The 16300-nt window shown below is 50.1% G+C and overlaps 1 protein-coding gene across 4 annotated transcripts in view; it reads right to left on the bottom strand.

Annotated features, from left to right (window-relative positions):
- The window catches only part of JADE2 (jade family PHD finger 2), an 82682-nt gene that overhangs the window by 21456 nt on the left and 44926 nt on the right, over positions 1-16300 (bottom strand). For all 4 annotated transcript variants that reach the window (XM_042789953.1, XM_033006031.2, XM_033006030.2 and 1 more), the window contains 3 exons: positions 7138-7349; positions 3024-3191; positions 2399-2515 (listed from right to left, as the gene is read on the bottom strand). In XM_042789953.1, the coding sequence (XP_042645887.1) occupies positions 2399-2515; positions 3024-3191; positions 7138-7349 (497 nt within the window). The remainder of the gene's footprint in view (positions 1-2398; positions 2516-3023; positions 3192-7137; positions 7350-16300) is intronic.

Genomic DNA, 16300 nt, shown 5'->3' with positions numbered 1-16300 from the left:
CTGAGCTCTCTTTGGCATCTCCTGATGTCTGACCACAAGAACCACCATGAAGTCATGATTTCCCCTTAACAGGAGCTGGGGAAAGGGTGCCTCCAGGGCTGCATCCCTGCCCAGCATCCAGGAGCTGTGGGTCAACTACGGCCATGCCGAGTGACACAGGGTTCACCGCTCTGGATCAGAAAGCAAGGGAAGTCGTTATGTGCAAGCAGCAAGGTCAGAGGCATGGAGAGCAGTGGGGGGCCCTTTCTCAGGCTTCCCTGGGTTTGCTTCCCTTTTGGTGGTCAAATTTGGATGGGGAAAAATACCTCCATGCACAGAGGTGCCTATGCAAAAGCATCTCACATTGGTCTCTGCAAATGTGGTGGTCGAGGTGGGAGTTTTTTAAAGCTGCGGAGATGCCTCTGAGCACCCTCATGTCCCTCTGGGATGACAGTCTTCTGCTCCTCCAGCTTGCCTTCCAGATTTTGCCTCCCTTTTTGGTAAAGACCAGTTTCAACCGGCCACTTGGAAAAGCCCCTCCTGGAAGCAAGACCCCTCCTTCCCCCAACCTGCCCCACCTGCAGCACCTGATTCCCACTGCCAAGAATAAAATTTCAGTGCTTTAACAGAAAACAATCTCCTCCTTTCAGAGCTGGGTCATAAACCTGAAATGCTGACAAAGGTAGTTAGATTACACCTGTATAAACAGGCACTAATCAAAAATATGCTCCATAAACATAAGCTTTCAAAACAGAGCTGATGAGTACGGAACATGTTTATTTATCTACTGGTGAACTTGTTGATTTACCCCATAAATCCTTAAATAAAGGCACTGCCTGCTTTTTTTTACCCTCTTCCCCTTTTCCTTGAAGCAAAACCATCCCAAGTGTGCAAGGGTGGCCTCAGCAAATGCTCTGGTGACAATCTTGTGGAGACTTATAAATCATGAGCTACCAGCACATGAGACAATAAAGCTCCTGTTCCATCTCAGGTGACCTTTAATGCAAATCCATTCAGTCCCCGGGATCTCACAGCTCCCATGCCATGTCGGCGCTAAGAGGATGAAGCCTCAGTGAAGCTGAAGTCTTTTTGATGCTGCCAAGCCTGTTTGCCTCCTTCCCTGCCCTTCCGTTCTTTGAAAGCAGTTGCTGTTATGACACACTATCTCCATCTGGCAGGGTGAATAAGCAGATCCACCCAGAGCCATCAAAAAAGAAGTGAGTCAACGCTAGAGATTTAAAGAAGTATTGTGAGATTTCATTTCAAGCTAAGGGGATTGCTTTTAAATAGCTCCCTTTAAAGTATTAAACCCAAAGCGATGGCACAAACGCAGCAGTCTGTAGAACTCCTAGTCTTACTGCCCTTCTGTAACCAGCCAGCTATTCTGGTCCCCAGTAGCTGCTGCTGCTGCATGCACTGACCTCCCACATGCAGGTCCTGTTGCTGTGCAGGAGCTGATCAGTCAAGATTGGTACACATCCCAAACAATCCCCCAATGTTTCAAAGCTCAATGGCTGCTCCATCCCTCCCTTCATGCTAAAACTGCTTCCACACCTGGTCTGCCAAAGAAAGCAACAGGCACCAGCACTGCAGAGCAGCAGATCCCCCGGCCCATCCCCAGGGGCCACTGGGGACATTGCACTGGCCGAGCAGGGGGAGGCAATGGGAATCCCTGGATGCAGCAAGGCTCCCCAAATGCTCTCACACCAAGTGTGCTGCATTTTGGATGGGAGCCTCTGCTCTTTGCTCCCCAAGAGGAGAGATCACAGCCCAGGAGGCTCCGTCCCACTTTTGGAATAGGAAAGCCCAGAGCACCCTGCTTTTGGTCTGAAATGAGAACATCTCACCCCCTCTTCAGCACACTGCTGCTGTGGGGAGAGTAGGCAATCAGCATCTGCAGTGGTTTGCTTAGGTGTAGCAAAACATGGGAAAATGTGGGAATGCAATACATGGTAAATATTCTGCAAACTGGCAGGCTAGTGAGGACTATCTAATCCTGGGGTTACCCAGTATCTCCCCAACAGAAAGACTTCTCAGCTGACCCTCACTGGTTTGTGAAATCCTTAGGCTATGTACCTCATGAGTACTCCATTTTTCTGGCAGCCTTGCCGAGCCTTTCTGCTGGAGGTTCCTGATTTCAAACCAAGGTCATTTGCAGTCCCGGTAATTAGTGTCACTACAGCAACATCACTGTGTTACACAAAGAAAGTTAATCTAGATTCCTAGCACTCAATATATTAATTGATTGCAAACAACATCTGATGATATCTGAGGGGTGTTCGTGCTCCCTGTCATTAGGTTTACTCAGAGGAGGAATAAGCCTCAGCCAGATCATGTCCACCAACATCCTGAGAATCTCTGGTGGCTATTACAGGCACAACCCCAGAGGTCTGAGTTTCTTCGGTGCCGAGTTTCATACCTGAATACACGTCCCAGTGCACTCCTTGCAGAGGCTGCAGGACAAAGCCCATCTGCTTGCTGGGATATGTGAGATCTTCGTAATGGGTTCCATTTTTTCAGGACATCCAATGCTAACCTGGCCACAAAATAGAAGACAAGTTGTAAATACTGGCTACCATCCCAAATCTCCTACAGGGGGATGCCTATGGCAGTCTGAATGAGGGATGAATTTTTTATTTATTTGCTGGTGTCATTTGTAATTTGGGGAAAAAAGCCAAACCCCCAAAACCAGAAACAAATCAGGATGAAATGGAAGGAGGAATTTATGTCAGTGTTTCCTCTGAGCTAACTCCTCATCCAGATGTTGCTGTGTATCTCATATGGGCACATGAAATCAGGTTTAACCTGCCTAGAGGTCCTGTGAATGGCCCTCTACCTCCGAGTCCTCCCTTGACAGGGTGTCCCCTGGCTGCTAATTAAACACACAGCCCAATGACCGACCAGCATCGCGGCTCTGACCTTGGCACGGCTTGACGAGCCAAACTGGGCTTGCTATTTAGACCATTAATGAACATCCCGGGCCAAGCCTTGAAACCAGGTCTGTGCCCACCCGCCTGTCAAAAGGAGGTTGGAAAACATCTTACTTCAGGTATCCATAAGGCACAGCTAACGTGGACCCATTTTGTCCCGCTCCGGGTGGGCTTCAGCGCTCCCCCTCTCTTCGGGCACAGTAGACACTTGGGCTGAACGCCGAGGGCGCAGGTCCGGCACAGCCAGCTCCCGATGGGGACCTTCAGGATGCCGTAGCACGCCTGAGCAGACACGAGGGAGGAAGGTTAGTCCCAGCAGCCCAGGAAGAGCATCCTCCCAGATCATCTTCTTCACTACCGCTGGCTTAGCGCCACCACATCTGGGCATCCTAATAAACAGCAGACCTAAAGCAACTCTGCAGTCACAGACAGCGAGGTTAAGTTCTTCCTTTCTTGCTACCTTTCCTGTTTTCGCATGGATACTCACGATGGATCAGTATGTCCTGGGTTTTAATTAAAAGCAGAGTATAAAAACATGCTGTGTATCACACCAAGCATCCGCCCGGCTTCAGGTCAGGGGTGGGCAACGAGGCTGCTCCATCAGAGCCCCCACCACCAGCAGCTCTGCGGTGCGTGACATCTGCCCGCTCATCTCCTGCCTGTTTCCAAACAGCGACCAGATCCATGATGGCTCAGGAGAAGAAAGAAATGACGTGCAGAGAAAACCTCTGAGGTAGCTGAGGGCTGAAAAGCCACAACCCCATGATTGAGAAAGACAGCCACACTGGTTAGACACCCAACACAGCCTAAAGGGGAAGTGAAAATAACTACAGAAAGGTAAAAGGGGGAAGCCAATAGTCATGAATAGACATCAGAAGAGAGGAACCATAAAGGATGATAAATCTAAAGGACGATAAATCTAAAGGAGGCAAGGACAAGTTTACGGCCAAAAGAGTGAGAACTAAAGGACTCAGGTCGCCCATGGAGCTCCCTGACCTGCTGCGATAGCACAGGACACAGAGAAGCCAAAGGGTTTCATAAATATTTCTCTTCCATACTTGAGGAAGAGCCAAATTATAAGCTGTATCACATAATGATGATAAAATACTTTCCAATTTGGCCGTAACTTATGACTGTATTAAACAGCTACTACTAAAACTAGACAGTTTTTAACCAGCAGGTCCTGATAACTTGCACTTAAAGGGTTTTCAGAGAGTGGCAGACAACTGCCTTGGGCGCTAACACGGGGCTGTGTCACTATTTTAAACGAGGTGATGTAATTAAATCTAGAACTGGCTGCTCTGACGTCCCTGCAGAAGGCAAGCAGGCAGTGCCGATAAGGACCCCTGGCACTGTCGGCTGTAAATCGAGCCCAGGCACTTATCAACTCCACTTCTTGAAGTTTACCCCAAAGAAGAACAGCTTTTCATCTTGCTGCTGCAGGTCACTGTCACCACGAGTGACAGTGCTGCAGGCAGGGACAGGGGCAGAGGGTGCACACAGAGATGTGCCCGTGTGGGAAAAGTGTATCTCAGTCTTTACTGGCCAAGAACAAACTTTATAGCATGACTTTAGGTTGCCCCAAAGCACAAATTGACTCTGATAGTGATTTCCAAGGGGAATAAGCCACTTCGTGAACAGATTATTGGGATAATAAGGAATTAAGGGAGGTAATATTATTGCTGTGAGTTTAAACGGTTCAGATGGATTTAACTGTGTGTTTCACAGCGCCTCCAAATCTGACAGATAAATAATTTCTGTAACAGAGTTTATAAAACATGTGATTTAGCACCAGACAAAAACCAGCCTGGTATGCACTACCAGGAGAATAAACTGGCAGACTGATCTCAAAATCCAGGGGAAAACAGGACTTATGACCAGGTGTGCATTGCTACCAGAGTCTTAGCTCTCAGTTACTTATTCCTAGAGGTTTAAGGGCAGCTGAAGGTGCAATTCTACTCCTAGGAGCAAATAACTACAGGGCCTCTGTCCCGGATGAGGTGGGTTACCAGCTAACTGTGCTCTCCCAGTCCAGCACCAGGCAGAACGTGCTCTGGGAACATGGAGCCAGGGCAATGCTGGGCAGGAGCAGAGCAGCTATTTTTATCGCTGAGCTTGTGATGGGTGTAACATCACTGAGAAGGGGATGCCAAAAATCCAAGAAGGATGCTGAGCCACAGAAAATCTTGGCATGGTCCAGGGAACAGAGGGAGGGCTCGGCCATGTCCCCACGCCAGGGAATGGGAATTCGGGAGTGACAGGACCACGGCATGGTGGCTGGAGATGGATCATTCCCGTGCTAAAGAGAAGTGCAACGTTGCCACCACGAGAGCAATGAACCGCAATGATTTAGCAGCACAAGGGGAGAAGACTCCTCCTGGCTGAAAATTTAAAAAGAAGATTGCATGTGTTTTCTAAAAGCTGCGCTTCACGGGAATTAATTAATAGCAAGCCTCATGGCTTGTGTTATACAGATGAGATGATTACAACGATCCCTTCTGGCACCATAACCCACCAACGTGTGTCTGAGCACAACCTTGCCTCTGCCCCTGCCCGCTGGGATGCAGGAGGACGAGGTATGGCTGCAGCCATATCCCATGGGACCCCAGCTCCCCTCCACCACTGCCTGATTACATGAAGCCCCTGGCACAGGCACCCGGATGCCCACAGGAAAGCATCATGCCCAGCAGGTTTTGGCCGTGGGGCTGGCAAAGGCACGGGGCAAGTCAAACAAGTAACATGATGCCACGTAACACCCCACATTGTGGCTCTGGGCTTTGTGGCTTAGGGTGTAAATTGGGGCAGAGATTAAATCACAGGCAGTTTACGGGCTGGCATTGGGCTTAGGGCTGGACTCTGCTCCCTAAAAACAGTGGAAAAATTTCCCTTTTCTTTCAACAGACTTGAAATCCAGCCCACCGTGTCCCCTTCTGCAGCACCGCTTTGCTCCCAGCACCGGGGCCGCAAAAAGCGGAGCCCACGGGGTGTCACGGCCCGTGGTGGGCACAGTGGGGTCACTACGTCCCCACAGCAGCCCTGCGCACACTGACCGCCTTCCCCCAGCACATGTCAGCTCTTGGCCTGGTATTGCCACCTGGGCTTGTTAAAAAAAAAACAAAAAAACAAAAAACAAAAAAACTACCAACAAAAACACCCAAACTAACCCTGATTTGTCCTGGTATTTTGTGGAATCTGATTCACTGATGGAAACCATTCAAAACACCCACCTCCCACAACTATAGATATCTCCAGCGCTCTCCCACCTCCAGGAAGAGCTGATGGAAAAGCTGCCTAAAGATGAGCAAATGGCTCTATTTAGAAGAAAAAAATCAAAACCCCTTCACACGAAGGGTGAAGCCCAGGAGCTGCTGCTGCCATCCCAGCACCGCACGGCACTTTCCCTCAAACCACAACCAGTAAAACCTTCCTGGACCCACGTGGGACCCAGGAGACCCTCACACGGCTGCTTTCTCCTTGTCAAGGTTTTCCCAAGTGCAGGAGACCACAGACACACCCCCCACCCCCCGCCCAGCAAGGGCTTGAAGCATTTGCATTCAAGTCTAAAAATAAAATCATTTTCCTCCAGGCAGCAAAAGAAAATGAAATCCTACACTCCTACAGTAGGGAAGCTGGGACAGAAACCCTGTGATGTGATACAGCGCTAGGGGAGCTGGAAGGTCTTACTACCCCTAATATAATGCTGTGGAGGAGGGTGGAGGTCTGTGCAAGCTCACTCCTCCAGTGAATACAGGGCTGAGCATCCACATCCCTCCCGGTCCACCGGCAGACCTGCACACAGTGCTGGTCACCCCTGGGTGCTAAAAATCCCACTGCAGTTTAATGAAGAAAGATGGGGTCAAGAAAGAAGAATAATCACATTAATGGACAAGGAGGAATAAAAGAAAATATCACAGAGAGTAAGGAGGAGGGGGCAAAGCAAGCTCACAGGAAGCAGTTTTGAACCTCTGGTTGCGTATTTCTCTGGGCACTTATGAAGGGTTGGGGCTAAGAAAGTAAGAAAAAAACCAGCTTGCTGCCAGCTATCCAAGACCCCATCTGCTGTCCTCACTCCACTGGAGATGCGCTGGGAATCCATCAGAAACACTTAACAGGGGTCTAGGGCATCTGAGGGAAGGGGGGACGGTGGGAGGGACCCCTGAGGAGGGTAGGGGAGCGTGCCGTGCAGCCAGCCAAAACCTGCCGCTCTCCCCCCGCGGCGGGGGCTCACCTGGTGCACACAGACGTTGCACTTGTCGCAGAACACCATCTCGTTGCCGTCCTCCCCCTCCGGCGAGCGGCAGACGTCGCACACCACGTCCTCGTCGTACTCGATGCCCAAGCCCTCCTCCGTCTCGATGGCGATGTTCATGTTCTCGTAGCACATGGTCTCCAGCTCCTCCAGCACTCGCTCCAGGGTGATCTCGTCCAGCTCGGGCTTTTCTGCAAGGCAGAAGGCAGAGGAGGACACTGATTCGGCTTCAGAGCCCACTCGCCTTCGGGGAGCGTTTTGCAAAGGGCTGAGCATCTTAGATTGCAACTCAAGAGGCAAATCCACAGCGACGGGAAGAGCGGCGATTCAGAAAACGGCTGCTTCTAACTCAGGACGCAGTTTATGTTTCATAGACAGTAACAAAATATTGCTGCTGGCTGAGAGGAAAGAAACCCATTCAGCTGAAGCAATGCGGATAATTAGGTCTGACAGTTTAAATGTTCAAGGAGACAAGTTTTGCAAAGATGCTTTCTGCAGCAAGGGCTCAGACAAGCTTTGGCAACACAAAGTCAATGCTTTAATTGTTAAGACTGAAAACTGACCCTTTTAAGGCCAATTAAATGCAACTGTAAAACTGAAGCCAAAGGCTGAAATTGAGGACAAATAAAGTTTTTTTTTCCTGGTTGGGTTTAGTTGAACCAGAAGGTCAGACTTGGGTGGGGGTGGGCTCAGATGTGCTGTGTTGTCTTTTATTCCCCTTGTACCAGGATCTTAGTGGAAAGAAGCGACAGAGGTGCTTTACTAGAGCTTTCTCCAGAGTGACAACCAGGAATATGAGGCCAATATCCAGGAGAGGCTTTTTCAGAGCAGCAACCTCCAGCAGCGGGGTACCCAGCCACATTACAGGGGATGCTGCTGCCAGGAGCCCAGCAGCACCGAAACAGTGCCACGCTGAACGCTGCTCCCAAAAAGGGCTGCCTCACAAAGATCCCAGTGCCACAAATGCAACGTGAGGTCACCCCAGGTAAGGAAAAAAAGAAGGGAAAAAGATCTGTCAGCAGAAAGAGTGAGGTTGTCTGTGAGGGGCAAGAGGCAGAGTTAAGCCCTCACAGCACCCTGTCTCCCATTGAGCACTATTTCATCACTGGGGAAGGCACAGAGATGGGGACGGAGATACGAGCAGGATGCAATAAAAAAATTTAATCTTTGCATTTCATTTGCGTATATGATGAATAGGGCTGGGATGCTCTAGAAAGCACCAGACAGCAGAGGAGCCTGACCCATGCTGCTGTCCACCTTTCTTGTTGGAAGGCAGCAGGAGAAAATATCTCATTCACGAGCAGAGGAGAAAAAAAGGCTTGAAGAAATACTAATATGAAGCAATTATTAATTAAATGTTCAGTGAAAAATTTGCCATCCTGGGCATCCCTTGAGCCACAGTGTGACATCCCTGTCCCAGGCCAAGTTCTGGGACCCTGAAAGGTCCCCAGGGCTGGGGAGCGATGAGGCTGTGGGGGTCCTGGGCAGCAATGCCAGCACCCCTGGCTGGCAGGGGCTGCACCTTTCCCCGATGGCCACAGACTGACTGAAAAAACTCTGTCAAGGGGGAAAGCAACCCGTAGGCGAGCTCGGCAAGCAAACACACCATTGTCTGCCTTTTTTGAGCTCTTCCCCAATGTTTCGCATTGGCACGGTTTCCCTTGGCTTGACAAGTCTCTGCAAACATCTAGCCTGGCATTTTACATGTCTGTGTCGAGTCTGAGATACCATCTAAGACAGACAACACTGTTCCCTATCACAGCCCTTTCAAGCGCTCGGGCTGCTGTGCCGCAACACGCTGAGGAACCTGACAATACCTGTTTCATTACAGAGCATCCCTGGCGATGGGCGCGGGATCCCCGCAGAGCCCCCAGCTGGCACAGCCTGCCTGGGGGGGCTGGAGCTCAGCAATGTGGAGCCTCCCACGCTGGCACAGCGAGCCCCGCACGCTGGAGCCGGGATGGAGCTGCTGGTTCGCTCTTGGCATTGTGCCGCTCGGATGTGACCGGGAGCGGGTGACAGACAAAGCCAGAGCATTGGTTTTGCCTTAGCAGTGTCCCTTTATAAACACACCACCCGAGTTGCACTTGCTCCATGGAGAGCTGCAAGCCAGGACTTTATCCGAGCATTAAACAAGGCCAGTAAGAATACACTCCTCTTGGTCAGTGCTTCAAGTCCTCATCTGTGACTGTGATCCTAGGCACTGGGGTGTCAGCCTGGAGTTACTCCTTTACTCCCAACATTTGAGGCTCTGCTCTCTCTGCTCTTCTGGAAAGTAAAATGATCATTAAAGTGTTCCCAGTGCTTTTCCCCACACATTTTTTGAGCCGTCCAGGCTCAGGGGAGAGGGCAGGCAGAGAGAGGGCAGCTGCAGGCAGTGGGAGGAAAGAAAGAGAGAGGGGTTTGCACAGGAATCACGGCCCTAACCTGCCCGCAGGGTTGGGATCACGCTGGCATGGCACTGGCATCACCACCATTCCCATTTCACCCCCAGTGGAAGGAACTGGCTCCCCAGCTCCTGCGTTGTCCATCCACAGCAACACCTCAGCATCACCAGCTTCACCCTGGGGAGAAAATCCCCGCCGATCCCAAAACTCTCATGCCAGAGCACGATCAGCACCCCAGCGGGGTTTCCTTATCAGCCCACGTGCAATGTAGCTGTTACACCACTTCATCAAAAAATACAGATCTCTTCCTCCCATGCACACAGGCACGCGCGCTCTCACACTCCATTTAGATGTAATTACATTAGGAATTCGTTTGCCAAGCGCCATTCAGAGTACCTCGGAGCTTATTGAATTGACATTTGCACTTGATGGGGATGAAGCGATTAATCGTTTATGAAACACTAAACAATGGGGCCTGGGGGTGAAGTGCTTTTTCCATTTGTGCTCCATTTATCTCCTTCTCCATCATATAAAGTTTGTGCTATTAAACACCATTCATAAAATTGTCATCTTTTTGGCTGCAAAAATGCTATCTGTATTGATTGTGGCCAGCTAAACAACAAACCCCAAAAAAATACTCCACCAAAACACTCCCTGTGTACATGTACAAGTGACACTGCTATTGTCCCCAGGGAAGGAAAAGCAAAGACCCAGATACTGATCTTGGCTACAATCAATAAATTCAGCCACTTCCAGCGGGGTGAAGTCACATTTAAGACCATCACCAGGACCGTGGGCTCTACCTGCTGACCAAGAAAAACGTATTTTTACCTGGTTAAGGTATGCCAGGTTCTTGTGTGAAAGGTGGGGAGAAAACAAAGCTCTGCAGAGAAGGGCAGTGTAGCTACAAACTCAGTTTCTGTCCAGAGGGACATAGGCAGAAGTGAGAATTTGATCTTGCACCAATACAATCACCAGTGATTTGGAGCCACGTTCAAAACACTAACGTGGGAGTAAAAAGCACCATGTCCCATCACTCGTTACCAGGAGGCCACCCGTATCCTTGCCCCATTAATACTGAGCTGGTAAACGATGGCTGGTTTTGGTGGGACACCCCTGACATTGGGCAGTCACCCAGGGAGTGCTGCCTCCCACGGCATCCCGGCCAGAGGAAGGCTATCCTCTCTCGGCCCAGAGCAGGATGCTGGCAGCAGCACGTACCCACCCAAAGGAGGCATCCTCAAAAAAATAAAGGGGGACTTTGCTTTGGAAGTGGAGGAGGAGGAGAGGCACCAGATGATGATGCGTGACAGGAGGTCTCCAGATTTGATTCAGGAAGGGAAAACGCGTAGGAACCCGGCCTTTCATTTGAACTTTGTTTCCAGCAGAAAACTTCCCTGTATCTCTGCTGCCGGGGTCTGCCACGATCCCTGCAGCTCTGCAGCCGCCCAGCAACCCTGTTCTCCCCGTGGGGCTCCCGAGAGGTCCAGTCCTGACCCCTCGCTCCCCAGCTCCCCTAGGTATGGCACCTGAAACACAGAATTTAAATGTTTTACCCCAAAGGAGCTGGGATTGCTGGACTGGCACCGAAGCCACAGTGCCAGGTCTGGGAGAATCACCAGGCACATTCCTTTACACAACGCCGCTCTCCGCTATAATTATTTCTGTAGTATTGTAATTTATGTGGCATGAAGGAGCAATATTCTTCTGCTAAATGAATTCTCAGCTACTCCTTATCGTGGTGTGAGACAACTCACTGTGTGGGGAGAAAAAAAGTAGCTGGAGAGACACCTTTCACAAAACAGACCTATTTCTAAACTGTGCTCCACTGAAATCAATTTACTGAAACAATAAATCCTTTTACCCTGTGGAGGATACCTGGAGATAAAACAGCTCATGAACAAACAGTCATCAGGACTGCAGGCTGTGCCATTAGCTGATTCACAAGCTATAAACCTTAGACTTTACTTTTCAGTAAAAATACATATAAACAAGCAAGATTACCTTTTTTTAAAAAATAAAAAAAAAAAAAAGGGGAAGTACTTATGATATGATGTAGGCTTATCTCTCAGTATCTTTGAAAAACTGAGAGTGAAAGGATGCCAGCTCCCTGATGGGATAGGGGTGTTCACACATGGCACGGGGAGCACGGGCTCCTGAGATCTCCATCCAGCTTGCCCCGGGCCAGTCACTTCAAATCTGCCTGCTTCGGCTTCTGACTCTGCAAAGCTGTGCTCAGGATTCTTCCCCGCTCAGAGGCCAGGAGAATGAAAGCAATCTGAAGATAAAAAGCACTGGCTAGATGCTAAAACTGAGTTTAGGCACCGCTGTGCAGAAGGACACTTTGGGAGAAGCACACTTTGGCTCTGAATAAGGCTGGGAGCTGAGCACCCATGAATTCAAAGCACCAGCGGGGACACCAGCCACCCCTGCTCCCCTGGGCACCCCGGGTCCTCTCCTAAGCATCCTTTGCAAAGGTCAGGGGGATGATGGACAACCACCCAAACACCACACCAGAACACCTGAGACTCTGCAGCCACCTCTAACCCATCACCTGCAGGCGCACAATGCTTGGGAGATGCAGCAATTACACATTAATCTTGTACCAATGTTATTTATAAACAGACCCTTAACGTAAAGCGTGACCAACAAAACAAACAGTGACACGCAACCTGTGAGAGCCGACCAGCCACAGTGAAAATTCTAGATATTTTGTTACAAACGCAGCCTGCTAATGCACTTAAAAGATTTACAGGAACCAATTATCACCCTTTCTGCCACCCACCGACATCAATTATTGCTCAAATTTAAGATGATGACAAAATGTTTTAGAAGCCACTTTATAAGCTGCTGTTTCTCTCCAGCAACGCTCGGCACTGACAGAGCTGTCCTGGAGCACTTCTGATGAAAGCCTCCTCATTCCATCCAGCAGCAAAACTCTGAATATTGCTGGAAACTACTGCAATTACTAAGAGGAATTTATGGAAATTGCAAAACGACGACTTGACATAAAAACTGATTGTGCTGAAAAATGTGGAGGTAAAATGTCTAAAGCTTCTCCCGCTGATTTTCAACCCTGCTAATCTATACATTAACACGGCTTTCCTGCAATATCTCTTTCTGTAAGGAGTTAAATAAGCTTAGCTTTCCAGAGGCTCACGGTGTTTTCACATCTGTCAACAACTTAAGGAACTGCCACCTGAATATATTTCTAGATTTCCTTGCTTAAAGATAATCTTAAAGGCCAAGGCTACTTGCACACAAAATTACCCTGGATTATTTAAACCTAAATTATTATTCTTCCTCCCCTCCTTTCCCTTCAGCCACTCCATGCTGCAGCGCCCCAGCAAACGGCCGGATCTCCCCCGTTCTCTGGCACCACGGCTCCCGCTGCTTCGGGAGCACCCTGGTCGGCGTCAGTAGAGGTGGTTGTGGGTCAGGGGGACGATGCTCTTCACCCAGGAGAAGTGCAGAAGCCCCGGGGAGCCTCCTCCAGCTCTCCAAGACCCCCGTCGTGCTGCTCAGCAACTCCCCAGGGGCCAGCCGTAGCAGGCTCTCGCCATCATTTCTGATTGCCATCATTTCTCTGCCTCTGGGCTCACTGACTTGCCTGCTTACAAGGTGAGTTCTGCCCTCGCATTAAATTGGGGTATGGACCCCTACATTGGCACCTACCTACAGGCAGCTCAGGCAAGTCCTCCGCCCATCGATACCAAAGAGCGTTAATCCAGATAAACGGCGATGTAAGTGAGAACGGCTTTCAGCCCTGAATCTGTTTCCATGATACTTCTATGCTGTACATTGGTACCTCTGTGAAACACATCTCTTGCTTGTAACCTACCACCAAGTAGCGGAGGATGTGCTGGTTCGTCTATCCACGCACCAAACCGGTCTGCTGCTGAAACGATTATTTGCGCTTACAGAGAACAAAGATTTCAGGCTACGCGCGGATGTTTGTTGTGGGCTGCAGCACAGACATGTTATAAAACAGCTCCAAACTGGCAGGATTTCTTCAAAGCAACAACAACGACAAAATCCAAACAAACAGACCCTGAATTATTGATGGGCTAAGGTTTCTCAAGCGATGAGCGGCAAGCAGGGCAAGCCTGGGTGTGGGGTCATGGTGGGGAAGGTGGTGGCAGGTCCCCTATGGCTTCAGGCTGAGTGGGTGACACTTGAAAGGGGGAAACTGGGCTTGTGGTTAAAGGAAAGGGATCCCACCACCAAAAGGACAGACTCTGTACATTGTCCTGCCAGCTGGGGAGCATCCCTGGGGGGGGATGGCAGCCCCTGGACCCCCGGCATTGGTGGGCAGTGGTCCCCATCTGGGGCTCTCTTTGTCCAGCTGCACCGGTGAGGAATGGGGGTGCCACCACAGCACGGTGGGGAATGGTACCCCAAGTCGTTAAAATAATCAAGAGCCTCAAATGACAGGTACTGGGGGGGGGGGCCCTGCACAGCGGGTGGAGCCTGGCTATGGTGATGGGCACCCACGGGGGCGGGGGGGTGGAAGCTGTGCGGGGACAGGCTCTGCCTGGGGTGTGCCAACTTGCTGCCTCGAGGGGAAAACGGGGCTCCCCGAATCCCGAAAGGACGCAGTGGGGTGGGGGTAGCCTCGGACAGGGCCTCCCAGCGCTGCCAGAGGGGCGAGCAGCCGCTCTCCGAGGCGCACATTTAATGGCTGCCTCTGCTCCACTGAGCTCATCTTCCCCGGGGTTACTCCACCGACTTCGGGTTATTCCACGTCGACTTGACCAATCTCACCTCTGCCGAGGGAGGTATCATCTCATTAGTACACAGACATATCTCAAGTATGCAGTGATGAATTCCCCCCGGAGCTTCAAAAGCAATACATGTGACCTTTGCATGTTCCTGCCATAAAATACCAGGAACACCTCCAGCTCCCAAGATAGAAGCTGTGGTGGGCATATGTGAGCAGCATACACCATATGGATTAAGTCAAGGGAATACTTAGAAACTTCGACTCTGCCTTCAGCAAAATTGATTCTGGCAACGTTTTTAGCGATTTCTTGCGGATTTTCCGTGTGTTTATGAAGTGCCAATCACTGCAAAGAGATCTTTCAGCCTCGGTCTTTGAAGTCTCTCTCGCCTTCCTCTTACAATAGCTTTGGACTTAGTGAAGATCACAAAATACAGCATCAAATGTTAATATAAAAACGAAGACTTTCGGCACAGCTCCTCTCTAAAAGGAAAGGCCTGTGCTGCCTGGAGTGGCATGTACATAAATCTGGTTCAGGGTTTCATTCAGACTCCTTCAGACCCACTTTTTTTACTATCTCATATTGCAGCAGCAACAAATAAAACATTTAGGCATGCTTAAATATTGATTCCATCTCTAGCGCACAGAAGTTCTTCAAACGGTACATTTCTACCGAGTACAGTAACAGCTACTGAGGCATCTTACGGGGGGTTTAAAACTATTTAAAGCTGTTTTACGTGTAAAACTTTGCTTTTCGGAGCAATTCCACCTAACTGGGAGAGGAGCCAACAGAGTGCAGAGAGCTGGAGCTATCTGGAGGTTTATCTGATCTCGGTGATAAAATTCCATCCCTGGAGTGACCTAAAAAGGACTGGAAAAGGCATGTGCTATGTGCTACGTGAATCAACGCAGCGCTAACAGCAAAGCGAGATGGATGATCTCATAGGTGTTTTCCAGATCTCCTCCCCGCGGCTCCTCGGGAGCCAGTCAGAGATCAGGCTCCTTCTTTGTCATTAAATATTTTGGGAATGACACATTGTGCCCTTGGACTGCCCAGTGACAACAGTTCAGCTAAACACCCAGGAGGAATTTAAACTTCTGCATGTTTCTTGATAACTCCTGACTTCTCTGAATAGGAGAGGCTGCAATTCTCCAGTTAAATCACATTAATGATCTCAGAGATTAGCAAAGCTGGTTTGGTAATCTCAGTATGTCATTAATGTCGAGTGCTTCCGGGAGAAAGCACTATTTATGGACTCCCTTCAGACCAACCTAGGCAGGTGGCAATCTTCTGTGTTGGGTGGTGAAGGGCACCCAAATTCCACCAACCCCCTCCACTGCACTGCTTCTCCCATATGGGAAGCAGAGGGAGCAGAGCCTCTGCTCCAGCACAGCCCAGGAGGTGAGCAGCGATAGCACTGCTGCAACAGCTTGCCCCTACGAGCACCCAAACCCCATCACGTCCACGGGCAGGAAAATGCATTCCCCCCACTCCAAGAAGCCCACGGCCTGGTCCAGCCCCCCACGCAGCCCACGGGGGTGATGCAACCGTGGTCCCGCAGCCGGAGCACCAGCACCCATCCCGCTCCCTATCTGCCAGACCCCAGCTCCCCGTGGGACTGTGGATGGGTTATTAACCAATGCCATATGTTTTCCCTTTCAAGTCACTGGAATAAATGCACTAGCCCTCACACCGCTAGAGAAGTTGGGAGGGATGGGGGATGGGGTGAGATACCAGAATCCTTCGGGCTGAAGCCGTATCTGCAGTGGATTTCACATGCCAAACGTTGGTTTTCAAAGTTACTCTCTCCCCAGCATATTTAAGGCTCAGCCTGCAATTACAGTGCTCTTTCAGCAACAGAAATGGGATGGAGACTCAGTTGATGGACAGTGAGGCTCTTTGCATTACCACTGCTGAAATCCCCTGGGTTCGTTATTACCATCTATCGTTGGTTACGACAGGAGGGCTCAGGGGCTTGGTCAGAGACCGCGGCCCCATCCAGCCCGGTACCGTACAAACAACTCCTAAGGACCG

The sequence above is a fragment of the Tyto alba genome, unplaced genomic scaffold, assembly GCF_018691265.1.
Source record: "Tyto alba isolate M040663 unplaced genomic scaffold, T.alba_DEE_v4.0 Super-Scaffold_17, whole genome shotgun sequence".
NCBI lineage: Eukaryota > Metazoa > Chordata > Aves > Strigiformes > Tytonidae > Tyto > Tyto alba.
Note: the sequence above shows the minus strand (reverse complement) of the source record. Positions and strands in the feature narration are given on the sequence as shown.